Genomic DNA, 17609 nt, shown 5'->3' with positions numbered 1-17609 from the left:
GACTGATTCAAAACCGGTCCTCACCAAAACATTCTCATAGTGAAAGTTAAAAACACAAACAAACATGGCTGCTGTTAGCACTCACAACTGTCATGCTAGCATTATCCAGTTGTACCGGTGACAAGATATCAGGAGAAAAGTTATAACACATATATAATACTGTAACAGCTCTACTGTTTGTTAAACGTGTTCAGTGTAGATGCTCTTAATTCCTACAGTGTTGACAGTCAGTGAAGGCATCAGGAGAGGTGTAGAGTGTGTGAGTGGGAGAGAGGAGAGACAAGAGGAGAAGTTCTTCATTCATTCAAACATTGATTGTTGTTTTGTTGGTTGGCGTGATCACGGCCGACAGTGACCGGTTATTAAAGATCAACGTGTTCACGAATCGGCTCGTCATCACTACAGCGTCCGGACGGACGCTACAATAAATATATATATTCTGTAGGACTTACTGAACGTCATTAATTATTCTGCTTGTTGGTGAGAGCTTTTTAGACTCTGATCCGGACTACAGTCCTGAGCAAAGCACCTCATCAGGTCAGAGGGGACAGGCCCGAGGTGGAGCGAGAGGGGCAGTAAATAGAGTCAGGGGAAGTAGAGGCAGGAGACGGGGACTCGGAGGAGTGAACGCTGGGGAAATGTACGCACAGGAGGAGGGCAGAACGGCAGGACAGGATTTGATTGGTTTAAAATTTGGGGAGCCAAAAAACGGTGATTGGTTGGTGTTTTCCCAGGTTTACTCCGGCTGTAGATAGCAGCTTTTTTTCACTCTTTTTTAGGAACACATCATGTATTGATTACCATCAGGACATAAAGATCATTTTAACCAGTATAACAAAAAGTGGATCTAAATCTGATTACCAACCCCAGCTTTAATGAAGCTCTGTGCAGTCAGAAAATGCATGTATGCAACAACAAAGCTGCAGCAGCACATTTCTCATATACTATAAACGTATGAAGAAGAATCCATGCCTGAGAATCAGCTGGGCCTGCTCGTGTCTCTTCAACACTCCACAGGGATGAGTTCCAGCCTGTGCCTCCACACTCCTGTAACGTTTCCTCTAGTGGCCCAGTTTTTCATATTTCTCTTGATTAGTTATTTTTTCTCTGGCAGCGCAGAGCACCTGCTGTTGATCACAGACAGACTATTACTGGAGACTCTTTCTGCTTGTGAAGTTATACTTAAAATATCTGTAGTTGGCGTCGTCCCACTGGAAAACACTTGGCCTCAGTACAAGACAAACAGTGAGTGATGTTCGAGGGAAGCAGTTACGTTTTAATGACCGCACACTGAGCCACGCACACACACACACACACATTCACATTCACACACACACTAGCAGGCAGAGGCAGGAAGGTACACACAGCTCAATGCAAAGCTGCATATGCTTGTATGTAGGGCAGTTATATTTTAATTACGACATAACATCTAAAGCTTGCAGAGGCAGAATTACATGCACATACATTTACACATACATTTGCATATTCCACACTATGATATATTACCACTCTGACTGAATTACATGGTTCTAGATGTGTTTGTTTCAAGCCAACGATGGATTACATATTAACGTTTTGGGTGATTTGGTCCCTCCTGTATCGCCTTCTCTCTCCATGCGGCTCAGTTTTCAGCAGGAGATCATAAAAAGACAAAACGAACACTAAAGCAGCCGAGGCAGGCCCGGCGAGCCGCTGAACGAGGACAAATGATCGCTCCCTTCCTCCCTCTTGTTCATGCTCACTCCCTTTATCCCTGCTCGTATCCTCTGCGCTGTTTCTTTCATTAATTCTGTTTCCTCTCTGTTCCCACTTCTCTTTTCTCTAACTCTCTCGTCTTGTTATTTTCTCGTGTCCTCCTGTCTCATTATCAATGTATTCATTACCTCCTCCCTCTCTCTCTCTTTACCCCTCTTCCTCTCTGCAGGACAGCTCTGGGATGCGTCTGTGGAAGAGGAAGTGGTTCGTCTTGGCTGATTTCTGTCTGTTCTACTACAAAGGTGAGGCTCTGCTGGAGGTAAAAAAGTTCCCTCTGTGAAATGTCGACAGGACCCGACACGTGAGGGAAAATGACTGTAATTCCCTTTTCCCACCCGTGCTGCTTCTGCTCTCTTTTTATTATTCACTCCTTCAGCATTAACAGACTTTCAGTGGAGTGTAATTGAAAACAGCAACACCTCTGCAAACTTGACAAAAAAAGACTACATCTTTATCTTGATGAAATAAACACCCTCAAAAAGGAATTCAAAAAAATCAGTCTGAAAGCTTCACACACGTTGGATGTTTGAATACCTTTTGTATGAGACTGCGTTTCATTCGAAGGTGTCTCACTGGTGTTTCTTAAAAATTAAATATCTAAAACCTGAGAAAAGTTTGCCACCGTGAAACAACCAACAACTCACCTAACAGTTAGTTACTAGGGGTGTAACGGATCTTTTTAACAACGATTCGATTCATATCTTGATTCGTGGTTGCCGATACGATTAAAAGACGATATTGGTTCATTTAGAACGATACGATCTGAAATGATTCACTGACTTGAAATCGATTCAGTAACTTTTTAGCCAAAAATTCAACCAGTGTGACTGTAAAAAAAAATCCCTTGATACTGGACAGTCCTAGATTCCTGTTGTTTGTAAGGGAATTAGGTATTAATAAATTATGTATATAAACAACAATTAATGAGCCGAGTTTTGTTCTAGTCTCTGACTAAACATGCTGGTGAGGCCTGAGGCTTCTGCAGAGCTGATGTTACCTTGCGCTGCTGGACGGCCCCAGGACCGGTTCACTAACTTTCCCCAGGATCGGTCCACTAACTTTCCCCAGGACCGGTTCACTAACTTTCCCCAGGACCGTTCACTAACTTTCCCCAGGACCGTTCACTAACATTCCCCAGGACCGGTCCATTAACTTTCCCCAGGACCAGTTCACTAACTTTCCCAAGGACCGGTTCACTAACTTTCCCCAGGACCAGTTCACTAACTTTCCCCAGGACCGGTTCACTAACTTTCCCCAGGACCGTTCACTAACTTTCCCCAGGACCGGTCCATTAACTTTCCGCAGGACCAGTTCACTAACTTTCTCCAGGACCGGTCCATTAACTTTCCCCAGGACCAGTTCACTAACTTTCCCCAGGACCAGTTCACTAACTTTCCTCAGGACCGGTTCACTAACTTTCCCCAGGACCGGTTCACTAACTTTCCCCAGGACCAGTTCACTAACTTTCCCCAGGACCAGTTCACTAACTTTCCTCAGGATCGGTCCATTAACTTTCCCCTGGACAGGTTCACTAACTTTCTCCAGGACCGGTCCATTAACTTTCCCCAGGACCGGTTCACTAACTTTCCCCAGGACCGGTTCACTAACTTCCCCAAAACCGGTTCACTAACTTTCTCCAGGACCGGTCCATTAACTTTCCCCAGGACCGGTTCACTAACTTTCTCCAGGACCGGTTCACTAACTTTCCCCAGGACCGGTTCACTAACTTTCCCCAGGACAGGTTCACTAACTTTCCCCAGGACCAGTTCACTAACTTTCCCCAGGACCGGTTCACTTACTTTCCTCAGGACCGGTTCACTAACTTTCCCCAGGACCGGTTCACTAACTTTCTCCAGGACCGGTCCACTAACTTTCCCCAGGACCGGTTCTATTATTAATAAAGACCCAACATCAAGACCGGATCAGATCCAGTCCCATCTTACAGACAGGACTCAGTCTGATCGCATCTTAATCCACCATGAGCAGAGCACTTTGCAGCATTTAGCAAGTTACAGTGGCAAGGACAAACTTCCTTTAACAGGCAGAAACCTCCAGCAGGACCAGACTCATGTTAGACACACATCTGCTGAGCCCGTGTTGGGGTTGGAGAGAGGGATTGAGGAGAATAATATAGAGAGAGAGATGATAGTGGTAAGACGGCTATTAGTAGTTGTAGAAACTGGAGTCTGGCACTTCTACAGCAGCAGGCCAGAGCAGACCTACAGGACAAGGGAGCTCAGGGACTCCCAGAAAGACAGGCAGAAACCTTGAGCAGAACCAGACTCATGTTAGACAGACTGTGAGTCTGCTGAGACTGTGTTAGGGTTGGAGAGAGGGATAGAGGGAGATGAAGAGAATGAACTGCCTGCTTTATTTTGTTGCCCTTGTAGAGCACTTTAGTAACTTAGATTTTGAGAAGTGCTCTACAGATATATCTGATTTATTAATGTTATTATTATAAGTGAGGTGTTTTCTGACAGCTTAGCACCTGACCCCACAGCTGCCACATGCAATGGTCGTGCTCTCTATTTAAAACTTGCAGCAGGGACTCCAGGCTACCTCCAGTCCCAGCAGCCTGTGTACACAGACAGCTGCTAAATACCCTGTTTAAAGTCATTACACAGCTTAATAGAATGATTAGCTGTGAGTTTAACTTAATAAAGACTCTCCGACTGACCTAAATCTGGAGCCACCGTCAGATATGCACTCCTGGAAATGTCCTCAGTGATAATTCAAACAAACAAGCACAAACACATGTACAGTAAAACAATGAATACATTTGGACAGAAGCGCATAAATTAAATTTACAACACATTTAGAAAATGACCTTCACTAACCCATGCAGCACACACATACTGTAAATACTTAAAGCACAGGTGTTATGGTCCCTGACCTTTACTTGCTGGAGCACACACACAGGACCTTACACACGGACACTACACACATGACCACAGACATGAGACCGGGTTCACATTCACACATGCACTGACAACAACTGCTAAAGACACGAGGGATAAGCAATGTTTTAAGACCGGTTTTAACAGAAGATAAAGTTTCCATAGAGCTCGGGTCAGCAGGCAGAGAACTGCTCCATAGTGACTGAACACACCTTCACCAGATATAGTTTGGCTGCCAGTGCAGAGGTCCAAAAAAACTGCAGTTCCTCAAGTGTCCACTTGAGGCTGACTCCAAAAGCCAAAAAGATCCCATTAACACCCATGTTAAAATGTCATTTTTTTATATCAAATTTAAACTCGTTTAAAGGTGTTTTTTTTTTATAACTCATCTGTTCTGAAGATATTAAGTCTAAGAGTTATGCGTGTATTGGCATGATTGGGGGCGTGGCTAAACTGACTGACAGGCGGGTTAGTTGTAGCTAACTGCCTGTGGGGGAAATTTAAGTTTTACATTCAGGTGTTTTTTGATCATGCCACACACACAGTTTTTTATACATACACTCATGCACAAACATGTTATGGACATGCACTTATTATGAGATGTCAGAGTGAGGAGGCTGCCATCAACCAGCGCCACCCAAGCAGTTGGGGGTCCTTGCCTTCCTTTCTCAAGGGCACCTCAGCAGTGATGATGTATCTCTCCAGCCACTGGTCCAATTGCCAAACTTGGTCCATACCAGGACTTGAACTGGCAACCCTCCAGTGCCCAAGCCAAGTCCCTATGGACTGAGCTACTGCTGCCAAAAGATTTGCATTTGCTGGAATCGAACCCGGGCCATCTGCTTGGAAGGCAGCTATGCTAAAGGCTATACCACTGTTTGTTAGGAGGCTAAAGGTCTATAACAGCTCCTCTTCTTTTCCAGTTTTATAGGCAGACAAAAAGTTAGGTTGAGACAGCATTTCCAACATGGCGACCAACATTGTTTGGCTTCATAATGCCTCTGCTTGGAAGGCAGCTATGCCAACCACTATATCACTGTTTCCTAAGAGGCTAAAGGCTACAACAGCTTATCTTCTTTTCCAGTTTCTAGGTTGACCAAAAGTTAGGTTGAAAAAGGCATTTCCAATATGGCGACCACCATTGTTTGGCTTTGAAACGCCTCTGCTTGGAAGGCAGCTATGCTAACCACTATACTGCTGTTTGCTAGGAGGCTGAAGGCCCACCACAGCCCCTGGTCTTTGACAAGTTTCAAGTTAACAAAAGTTAGGTGGAGACAGCATTTCAAATATGGCGACCACCATTGCTTGGCTTCAAAACGCCTCTGCTTGGAAGGCAGCTATCCTAACCACTATATCACTATATCCTAACCACTATATCACTATGGCTAAGGTTTGCAACAGTGCCTCTTCTGTTCCAGTTTCTAGGTTGACCAACAGTTAGGTTGAGACAGCATTTCCAAGATGGCGACCACCGTTGTTTGGCTTCATAATGCCTCTGTTTGGAAGGCAGCTATGCTAACCGCGATTCCGCTGTTTGCTAGGAGGCTAAAGGCCCGCCACAGTTCCTGGTCTTTGCCAAGTTTCAAGTTAACCAATAATTAGGTCAAGGCAGTATTTCCAATATGGTGACCACCGTTGTTTGGTGTCATAACACCTCGGCTTGGATGCCGGCTATGCTGACCACTATGCTGCTGTTTGCTAGGAGGCTAAAGGCCCACCACAGCTGCTCTTCTGTTCCAGTTTCTCAGTGGAACAAAAGTTAGGTCAAGACAGTATTTCCAATATGGCGACCACCATCCTTTGGCTTCATAACGCCTCTTCAGAAACCAACGGATGACCTCACTGAGACTCGTCCTGGTTTCTACTGACTCTAGGTTCATTCTGGAGGCCCATACCTGATGGTCTGAGGGATCTGACTTGGCTGTAGCCAGTGAGCAGGTCAGAAAGGCGTTGAGGAGCCTGACCATTTAAGGCTTTATAAGAAGGAAGTTATTCTTTGACCTGGACTGACCTGGAGGCTAGTCTAGGTTTCTCAGAGTGGGTGTGATGTGACTGGTTTTCTGGGTCCCTGTTTGCACTCTTGCAGCAGTGTTTTGAATGATATGCACATAACCACCCTTCTTTAATATAGATCTATACGGCACATACGAAAGCTTTCAACATAAAGGGTTTGGACATAGTGGAGGAATATGAATTGATGCTGCATTTGAAGTGAACTGCTGCTGACAAACCAGGCCATGATTCAATCATGGTGGGCATTAATCTGATCTCTCTCTCAGTCGGTTACAGTTCAAACACATGAAAAGATATAGAACCACATACACACATATGGCTACATCACACACTTCATCCACCACCCCGCCCTCCCCATCAGCCTCCATCCCCTGACTGTCTTTATCTGCCTCTCCACGCCTTTCTTTTTCATCTCCATATTCTTAACCAGACCTTTTTCGGGACACGCTCCTCTGCCTCCGCGCTGCGACAGGAGGGAATCAATTCTCTGTCGCTTCTTTTTTTCTTTCTATTCTCTGTCCGTCTCTCGAGTTCAAAGGTTTCTCTTCTCAACATGAAACCACTTGATCTGTCTCTGCACTGCTTCTCTTTATCTCTTGTTGTTGCAGAAACAACCAAACCTCCCTCTGCTTTCTTTGTTTTTCTTTCATTACCTTTATCTGTTCGGTTTGTGTCGGAGCCTCAGAGGTCGTATCTGTGTTTGCTTTTCTGCACATTTGAAAGTTGTAGCAGCTTGGGGTGCAACTTTTGAAATAGGACTCTCATACTTTGTATTTTAAAGACTTGTTTTAGCATTTCATTTAATTGGAATTAAACCAGCAATATATCAAGAAAACTTAACCTGATCTGGTTTGTCGTCTTTAAAAACCTCAGGTCAGTTAGCCTGCTGTGAAACCTGTCTGTCAAACCTGCAGCCAATGAAACCAAACGTTAACATGAATCATTTAAACACAGGTTTTTCTCCTGAGTGTGACCGAGTTAATATATATCATTACTGATATTCTGTGATTTCTCTATGAACACTTTGTTAAACCAAAGAACATTAAAGGTGACATATGCAAAATTGACTTTTTAATGGTTCTCTACCTGAAATATGTGTCCCTGTCTACAAACCCCCCGAGAATGAAAAGAATCCATTCTGCCCCTGTTCTGATTTCTCCACCTTTCTGTAAATGTGTGTGAAACGAGCCGTTTCAGACTTCCGTGTTTTTGTTACGTAACAACAATATCCGGTCTGTCACGGAGTCAGAGCTCGGAGCTTGTTCAGCCCATAGACTGTATAAAATAATACTGAATCCCCTCCTCCTTTTTTCATTCCCTGCACACATGTGTGCTAACAAGGAGCTTAGGAGGGAGGCATGCTAGTTGTAGGCTGTCTTAATAAACACAAAGGTCACTTTTACTCCCCACGTCTGCAGATTTGAAGATCTAGTGGATGATTTTTATTTATCATAGATAAGTGCTAGCGCTAGTTAGCATAGCCACATAGCTACATGTCGTAGCTGTGTACCAAGACACACGTCGACATACTGACAAATAAAACAACTAGAAACACTAAATCTGTGACCAATCCTTCAGAAAGGTCCTGCTGCCTTTCTGGCAGAGGTCGGTTTTACTCCCCACGTCTGCAGATTTGAAGATCTAGTGGATGATTTTTACTTATCATGGATAAGTGCTAGCGCTAGTTAGCATAGCCACATAGCTACATGTTCGTAGCTGTGTACCAAGTCACACGTCGACATACTGATAAATAAAACAACAAGAAACATTAAATCTGTGACCAATGGTTCAGAAAGGTCCTACTGCAGGCGCCTCTCCATCAGGATCAGATTCTGGATCAGATTCAGAGGGTTGAAGTAACGCGGGTCTGTGAGCAGCCGTGTATATTCAGCCAACATGTAAACATTAGATCAACGTGCTGGACAGCCGAGGCACATCCACTTCCTGAGGGGGCGTGGTCAGAGAGAAAACAGAGTGTTCTGAGGAGGGCTGAAGAAGAGGGCTTTTCAGGCAGACCAAAATCTGATTTCAAAGTGTTTTTTTGAGCATAAACTTCAAAGACATGTTTTGGGGACCTCTTAGACCAATATATATTGATGAAAAAAGCATGATATGTCACCTTTAATGTAAATGTGGAATAAGAGCTGCAGACACCCTCTAACACTCAAAGGAATTGAATGCTCACGCCTGGATCATGTTCTGTGTATAACGTCATGTTTAATCTCCACTTGGTTTGTGTTATGGTCTCCCAAGTAACAATGACCTAAGGCTCAAAAAGTGGAGACCACAACCTTATAAAAAAGGAACTGATAATTAAACTCCAAGCTTTATTTTGAGAAAGGAAACCCTCGCAAATTCTGCTCCTTCGCGTTGAAATTTCAATTTCAATTTCAAATTTCGTTTGGCTTTTATTTTGAAAGGACACATCAGAATGACCTGTGATTGGCAGCTCAGTCTGTTCTTGAACAAGCATTGTTAAGGAGGTTTTCCCTGAGGGCCTTGGTTGATATTCTCTGCAGAAGTTTATTCGTTTTGGGGCCTCATAATTTTAGCATTTCTAGAATCCAGTATACACGCCCTCTTCTCCTCTCATTTCTCTTCCAGGTATACAGTCAGTCCTTTTTTTTTTTTTGGTCCAGTGTTTATATAAAATCTACGGAGCATCTTGAGACCTTCAGTGTAAATAGGAAAAACAAACTCTCTATTGAAATAAACAGGGGACAAGTGTACAGAGCACAGTGACAAACACTGCCATTCTTGTGCTGTCTGGATGTTATCTAACTCCACTTGTCACGGTCCGGTCTGCTCAATGTGAGTGTGTGAGAGTGTGTGTGTGTGTGTGTGTGTGTGTGTGTGTGTGTGTGTGTGTGTGTGTGTGTGTGTGTGTGTGCTCTCAGAGTGTGAGAGACGGGGGCAGCGCAGATAAAAAGACCTCACCGTCTCGCCCACCATGCGGGGAATGTCACCTTCAAAAGTCCTTGAATTATTTTTAACACATTACCCCTTTAATCCACAGCGCCGCCTTATCACCTCTCAGCCAAACACCCACGTGCACGAGCAGGTGCCGTGCACACACACACACACATAGACACACACACATTTCCGTGCCATTACTACATTTTATGATGTGGTAATTGTTTGCTGCACACACACACACACGCGCACACACAAACTCAGTCTAGCATGCCGGCCGATGTTCAGTGAAAACAAATACTGAGTGGATAATTATTTATAGGTGTGTGAAGTAATTAAGACGTGAGATATTCTGGTTGCGTGTTTGTGTATGTGTGCTTTTTTTTCTATCTTTGTGGGGACCAGCTTGAGTTTTAAAGCCTCTGGGAACCCGAATCAACAAAAACATCCTACCTATGATATTTCAGACCATATGTAAAAACTAAGAACTATGTGAAAATATTAGAACTCAAGTTCGAACCATTTTTCAAATATGTTCAATTATGTTTTTCAACACGTTTTCACACTGGGTTTTAAGGGGGCTGGTTTAATCTGATATTTATTACGTAATAAATATCCAACCAATCAGAAATGAAACACTGAGTCACGTTCACACATGTTCAACAAAACTACTCCGCTCCTGCTCAGACCGTCTCCTGACGTCTCAGCCAGCTCCCCTAGTGTTGCATTAGCTGTTAGCTTGTTTGCTAATCACGTACTGCCTGTAATCTGTCTGTATAGCTGTCTCTCTGCTCTTTGCACCGCTGTGCTCGTGTGTCCCTGTCTGCACATCCACCGCTGAAGATAACAGCTTGTTCTCATTCTTCTATTTTCCTAACTGCAGTGGATTTGGGGAAACTATGGGACGTGGCTGAGTTGAGCTGCGGCCGAGTGGCTAAAGCAGTTTCCCCCAGGACCGCTTCACTAACTTTCCTCAGGACCGGTTCACTAACTTTCCCCAGGACTGGTTCACTAACTTTCCCCAGGACCGGTCCACTAATTTTCCCCAGGACCGGTTCACTATCTTTCCCCAGGACCAGTTCACTAACTTTCCCCAGGACCAGTTCACTAACTTTCTTCAGGACCGGTTCACTAACTTTCCCCAGGACCGCTTCACTAACTTTCCTCAGGACCGGTTCACTAACTTTCCCCAGGACAGGTCCACTAACTTTCCTCAGGACCGGTTCACTAACTTTCCCCAGGACTGGTTCACTAACATTCCTCAGGACTGGTTCACTAACTTTCCTCAGGACCGGTTCACCAACTTTCCCCAGGACCGGTTCACTAACTTTCACCAGGACAGGTTCACTTACTTTCCCCAGGACTGGTTCACTAACTTTCCTCTGGACCGGTTCATTAACTTTCACCAGGACCGGTTCACTAACTTTCCCCAGGACTGGTTCACTAACTTTCCCCAGGACAGGTTCACTAACTTTCCCCAGGACAGGTTCACTAACTTTCCCCAGGACAGGTTCACTAACTTTCACCAGGACAGGTTCACTAACATTCCCCAGGACTGGTTCACTAACTTTCACCAGGACCGGTTCACTAACTTTCCCCAAACAGCTCCGTCTGACACCCGGAGCCGAGCTCCTCTGCGCGCACATACTACACTTCAGCCTCCTCTGCTCCGGGCGTCCCATGGTCCTGTTGCCCCGGAGACTACGGAGTGATAAGACTAATAAATGATATAAGTCCTGATTCTGAAGTATTTTGTGACTCAGCACTCAGAGACCATTTGAAATTAATCATTTTCAGATTCTGGAGTTTTGATGTCTTTAGAGCCAGAGCCTTTAAAGAAAGGGTGTTTTCGTGAAGTAAGTTATTTATGATGCACTTTCAAAACACGTGGCTAAAAAGTACAAAGAAGTAAAAACAAATAAAAGATCACAACCTCAATAAAGCATTAGAAGAAAAAGAAAACAAACAGGAAATAGAGGTGAGAGCGGCTGAGAGACGGATGGAAATAGAGAAAGTGAGGACATTTTTAGCAGCCCTCACTTCTTGGAAGCACCGTGTAGGAGTGAAGACAATAGGTTGAAGGTTGAGGACTGCGTTACGTCACTGAGGGTCCTTACAAATATAGAAAGACAACTATGTGTGTGCATTGATAGAGGTTGTAAACCGGATGGGGGGGAGTCGCAGAGGAATGGCGACTGGGCGCCAGCTTTAGCTCCGTGACACCGGGACACCAGAGTGGTCATTTACCGTTTGGCACAGCACTCAGCTATGAATGACGGCAGGAGAGAGAGAGTGTGTGTGTGTGTGTGTGTGTGTAGGTGTGTGTGAGTGTCGAGATACTGGTGGCAGGCAGTGATGAAATTAGTGGGTGATGAGTGACATTTATTCTCTTGCTTTTTCCTTTCCTTCATATCTCTCTCACTCCTTTTCTCACCTCCCTCACCCCTGATTATTTACTCTCTCACTCTCTCTCTCTCTCTCTCTCTCTCTCTCTCTCTCTCTCTCTCTCTCTCTCTCTCTCTCTCTCTCTCTCTCTCTCTCTCTCCAGACAGCAGAGAGGAAGCAGTCCTAGGCAGTATCCCTCTGCCGAGCTATGTCATTTCACCTGTGGGACCTGAGGACCACATCGGCCGCAAGTATGCCTTTAAGGTATGCCTCTCTTTGTTTTACCTCTCTGCTGATGATGCACATCTCTCAGTTACGTTCTCTGATGTCATGTTTTTCTTTATGTTTTGTTTTGGTTGGAGTGTGTTCGGCCACCTTATGTTATTTATTGCTTTTGGATTACAAAATACTCAAAATAATTCATGTAAAAATGAAGGTAGTGATGGAAACACTGCTCATTAGTTCGCTGTTTTAAGACTAACTATTATTTCATAAGGTCACGGACGATTGTCAGACCAAACACAGCAACCTTAAGACAAGATGGAAGTGAGAAAAGAAACACAAATATCCAAATTTGAAATGTTATTTCATTTCTGTAATTTACGTTCTTGTTTTTAACTTTTCCTTTAAAGCTAATATGACAAAAAACATTAGTGCAAAGATTTAAATTAGCCTGATCTGAGGTTTATTTTATGCTGTTGACGAGGGCTGTCATGATATCAGATTTTCACTTCAGGATTATCGCTGTCAAATAAATGAATGATAACTTTGTTATTGCAATATTTGTGGAAAACTTAGAAATCAGTCAAATTAAGGAAAGGCAAGACAAGTAAACACAACTTACCTACTTAAATTCCATCTTTAAGTGTCTTTAGATAACATTTGTTATGAATCGGGGCAAAACAAAAATGTTAATTCATTCATTCATTCAAGTTTTAGACATTTCTTATTAAACAAAAAAAACTCACCGCCTTCTTCTGAGTGAAATTCACATCGTCCAAAAAACACCTTCTCTTCTCTTTGAAACCCAAAATACTCCCAAACTAGCGAGGAAGCTTTTTTAGATGCTGGTGGAGAATCCTGCTTTCTAGCTAGCTAGCTTGTTGCTGAGTCTTCTTCTGTTGCTTCTTCTTCTTCTTCTTCTTCTTCTTCTTCTTCTTCTTCTTCTTCTTCTTCTTCTTCTTCTTCTTCTTCTTCTTCTTCTTCTTCTTCTTCTTCTTCTTCTTCTTCTTCTTCTTCTTCTTCTTCTTCTTCTTCTTCTTCTTCTTCTTCTTCCCTCCGTTTTATGGTGTGTGGCAACCAGTGTTAAGAACCACTACCGCCGCCTATTATGAACCATAATAGTGTTTTGAATTCTTCACGTTCAAGACATTCATATTGAGAGACTTTTATTTTGAAATTTTATTTGGAGGTGCGTGTTGTTTCCACTTCCTCTTTACAGCTCATTCACTGCCTAGACGGTATAAATATAAGACGTGGTATCTGTGAAGTCACCCATCTGTTTCTGAAGCCCTGTTTTGAAGCCAATCGACGGCGGCAGCCATATTGGCAATGCCTCTCATAATGGAAAACTCGTAATTTTAATATCTTTGAAATTGCTGCGTTATGAAAAAAATGACCCCCCGTACAGTGTGTGCCGATCAAGAAATGAGCTTGGCTGTAAACATGTTTATTTCTGCTGTAAAGATCGTCTTCTTTGAATAGGTGTGTATGTGGTTTCTGGTACTTCCGGAGCCAGCCTCTAGTGGACACTCAATGAACTGCAGTTTTTAGCACTTCAGCATTGGACTCATATTTTTAGACCACAGGTTGCCGCTTGGTAGTATGTAGCAGGCCGTTTCGAAAACACCCAGTGATCATGCTGTAAAGAGGAAGTGGAAAAAACACGCACTTCCAAATACAATTTCAAAATAAAAGTCTCCGAATATGAATGTCTTTGAACATGAGGAATTCACACAAGTTGGCTACACAATATATTTAACACAACATCCTTATTACATTTTATTTTTTAAATAGTTTATTTTCAGTTTTTTGTTGTATAACAAGACAAGAAAACAGACAGGCATACCATAATAAAAAGGAAGGAAAGAAATAGGCACGCACATCATTGGAATGGAAAAGCTATCAAAAGACAAAACAAAGAAAATATACATACATACATGTCCACACTGCCATTTATCAGTAAGGTGAGATATTAAATCAGTGTCTGACCAAAATGAAGAAAGTAAATAATGGATGACATTCAACAGTCTAAAAGTCCAAGGGTAAATTAAAGATCCAGGTGCAGGGTCCATATGTTCAGTCTAAGGTGTAACAACCCACCATCAGTGCAGTCCAAACAATGCATCAATATTACATTTTAAATAAAAATGTATCATCAATACCCGTCTATCATGACAGCCTGACTGACGTCAATCAATAACTTACTGTCATGATCTTAGCCTCCAGTATGTGTCATATAGTTCCATCTAAAGTAGACCTTTGAAGGTTTGAACGCTAATCTTTACAACCTCTCAAGACACTTGTGCTAAAAATGCATGTCTGCCCCTTCTCCACTGAGCAGCTTCATTTGTTAATGACACACAGGGTTAAAATAAGACGTAACACACTATATAACTGGCCGTCTCCCTGTGAAAGAATGCAGCTGTAACACCTGTTGTGTGTCGTCCAGCGCTTCTGAAGGCATCCAGCCCAAATCCCTCTGATCCACATTGTCAAGCTTTATTTATGAGGTTTAAAACTTAACGCCACAAATTCATCTCAGTTCATTGTGAGGGGCTCAACCTCACCACAGGCTTCTACAACATGATGGGCTGGTTCTTTAATGTCGTCTCATTCAAAATAACAACATGCCATTAAGTTGTAATAATTGAGTCGTCAGACGTTTTTTTAAATAAAGATAAAAAAACAATCGCTACTTCTTACAATCTCCCCTCCCTCCTCGCCTGCAGAGCCGCCGTTCACTCAGCAGCTGTTGTAACGACGTCTATTACGGCTGAATGTCTGTCAGTGTGTTTATTGAGACAGACCAGCTCCTCTAGGAGGAATGAAGCTCCTCTGTTCCCTGAGGCAGGAGATTCTGTAGAGGAGAGTCCGGCACGTTTGAGGTTAAGAGGCAGACGAACTGAGTGATTACACTTGGTTCAATAACCCAGCGTTATCGCCGTAAATGCTTTAGTCATGAGGATTCAATTTTGTTTTGTGTTTTTAAAGAAGAAGCTAAAAGTTGTAGATTTAAAGGTGCAGTTGTTTATTGCCTCTGCATCCAAAGTGCACTCAGTTAAAAATAGCTTAAGTTTTGAACATCACGGCACCCGTCAATGTCACTTTTCCATCATTGACCAATCAGAATTAAGAAGGGGCGGGACTTCTGATGTCAACATTGTCAACAACACTGCCGTAGGTCCATTCAGAGAAGGAACTAACCACACTCGAGCACTTTTTCTAGGTGTAGAGCTGCTGCTAATGCTACAACATGGTTTTTATCAACTGTTTTGATAGCTTCAAATAGAAGTAAACATGAAGCAGACAAAGCAATAAGGGACTAAGGGAAGCAGAGTTGCAGATGAGAAGTGGTTTGAAGTTGAAGTTGTGGGCGCTGCCAGTGCAAAACAAGTTTGTAGTGGAAACAGGCCCTAACTTATTTCTACCTACGCCTTAAGCCTTTCATTCTACAATCACAGCCAAAGTTATGATGAACAATTTCACACTGGACAAATTCCACCAGATCTGTGTCCAGTCCGTCTCCGATCCGTCACAGCACCTGACCTGATAGGTTTCTATTCTAGTCAATGTGTTAACTTCCACTGGATCCACTCCGTTGCGTTCCGACTGCGTCTCTGATCCGGCAGGTTGGAGTCCCTCCGGATCAGATACACAAGACTTCTATTTTTGCCGGATGCCGGAGCACGACGCATCAATCTCAACAGAACAGATGGAGCGGGACAGGAAGTCAGGTTTCAACAAAACAAAATGAAAACATCTGGTTAATTTTCAGAATAAAACACTCTGTGTTATCACCAGATCGTATTTCACTTAACTACAACAACAAGCCAAAGTCATGATGAGCGGAGCCAGGCCTGGAGTCAACAGGTCAGAGGTTTTCAGAGGACCAGAAAGACAACATGGATGAGGAGAGGAGGAGGAAGAGAATCCTTCATTCAGTGATTACAGAGGGAAAACCTCGGTCACATGACTCCAGCTGTCCGGCTGTCCCGCTGAGTTCTGAAAACATAATCGCTGGGTGCTGACAGACGAGAGCAAGGACCGGACATGAATCTGGTGACTTCTTCTGCCCAATAAAGAAACTCTCTTCTCTGAATCAGCAGTTTTTATCCTCCAGCTCTGCAGCATTAAATCAGACTTTTAAATTAATCAATTAGAATAAGAAGAATCTGCAGCCCGAACTGCCTCTTAGGGTTTCTAACTTTACTTCCAAGTTATCTTTAAGTGACATAATATGGAAGCAGATGTTTGTTAGTACCTCTAGTGAGGTTAAAGACTGGTTTCTGCAGTTAATGAGGCACTTCATGCAAAAACATCTCTGTCTGATGACCTCTGACCTCACAACAAAATATTTCCACCAACATGGATGAGGAGAGGAGGAGGAGAATCCTTGATTCAGTGATTACAGAGGGAAAACCTGGGTCACATGACTCCAGCTGTCTGGCGGTCCTGCTACTTGCTGGTGGGTGTTGATGGACAAGAGAGACACGGGTCTGGTGGAAGTCCAATGTTTAGCAAACTTTGACTTCATAGAAAAGCAGAACATTAGCTTCGGACCTCCTCTGGTTTGACTTCCTTTCTTTCTGCAGTGCTGTGAAAGAACTTTAAGGTGTTAAGCAGACTTGCAACTTTCATCCTGAGAGGAAAAAGAATCACAAACTTCCAGCCTGTCTCCTGTTTGGGCTGATTAAAAACTCAGCGTGTCTTTAATCTGAACCAGCAGGACGAATCCACCACCCGGGGGGGGAGCCTGTTTGATTGGGTACAAACGGGTGACGTTTGATTGTATGAACGCCTCACTTCCAAATTGACCTTAACACACCACGACCCCACAAACCTACAGGCTCTGACAACCTCCCCACAACCCCAACTCCCCTTCTCCATCATTCACCAAATCCTCTTCCCCTCTCTTGTTCCGATTGGTTGGCTGCCCGACCGGGACTTCCTCCCCTCCCTGTGAGTGTGTCGCGTCGTCCAGTGACAGTCCTCCCATAAAATAGGTACTCTACCCTTTCATGTGCTCTCACTCTGCCACATGTGAACGTTTTTTTGATCCTTGTTGTCGGTGTGGCTTTCATTGGGTCTGAACGTGACAGAATATACAGCAGCAGTCGTGTATATTCCTGTGTTGGTTTTTTGATGCATGCGTTTGGAGAATAACCCGTCTTTGTGGCTGATGTTGTTGTTGTTGTGTTGTTTTGTTACTTTGAGTTTCATATTTAATTCTCCCTCTTGTCTTTCCCTCTCTCTCTCTCTCTTTCTGTCTCCCCATCCTCGTTATCGCAGTATGAATCTTTCTACTTTGCTTATCTGGTGTGGGGCTTATCGTTCATCTTCGTGCCGTCTCCTCCATCTGTCACATCTACTGTACCAGCATGCAGTGTTCTGATGGCGTGGAGACAATTTGTCATTTAGCGCTAC

At 43.5% G+C, this 17609-nt stretch overlaps 1 protein-coding gene across 1 annotated transcript in view; it reads left to right on the top strand.

Moving 5' to 3' along the window:
• LOC117814264 (pleckstrin homology domain-containing family A member 7-like) overlaps nucleotides 1-17609 on the top strand; it is a 289372-nt gene that overhangs the window by 194164 nt on the left and 77599 nt on the right. Inside the window, exons 7-8 of the mRNA XM_034685487.1 lie at nucleotides 1925-1997; nucleotides 12127-12227. Coding sequence (XP_034541378.1) covers nucleotides 1925-1997; nucleotides 12127-12227 — 174 coding nt within the window. The remainder of the gene's footprint in view (nucleotides 1-1924; nucleotides 1998-12126; nucleotides 12228-17609) is intronic.

This window comes from Notolabrus celidotus, chromosome 6 (genome assembly GCF_009762535.1).
Source record: "Notolabrus celidotus isolate fNotCel1 chromosome 6, fNotCel1.pri, whole genome shotgun sequence".
NCBI lineage: Eukaryota > Metazoa > Chordata > Actinopteri > Labriformes > Labridae > Notolabrus > Notolabrus celidotus.
This window is presented reverse-complemented; position numbering and strand designations above follow the sequence as displayed.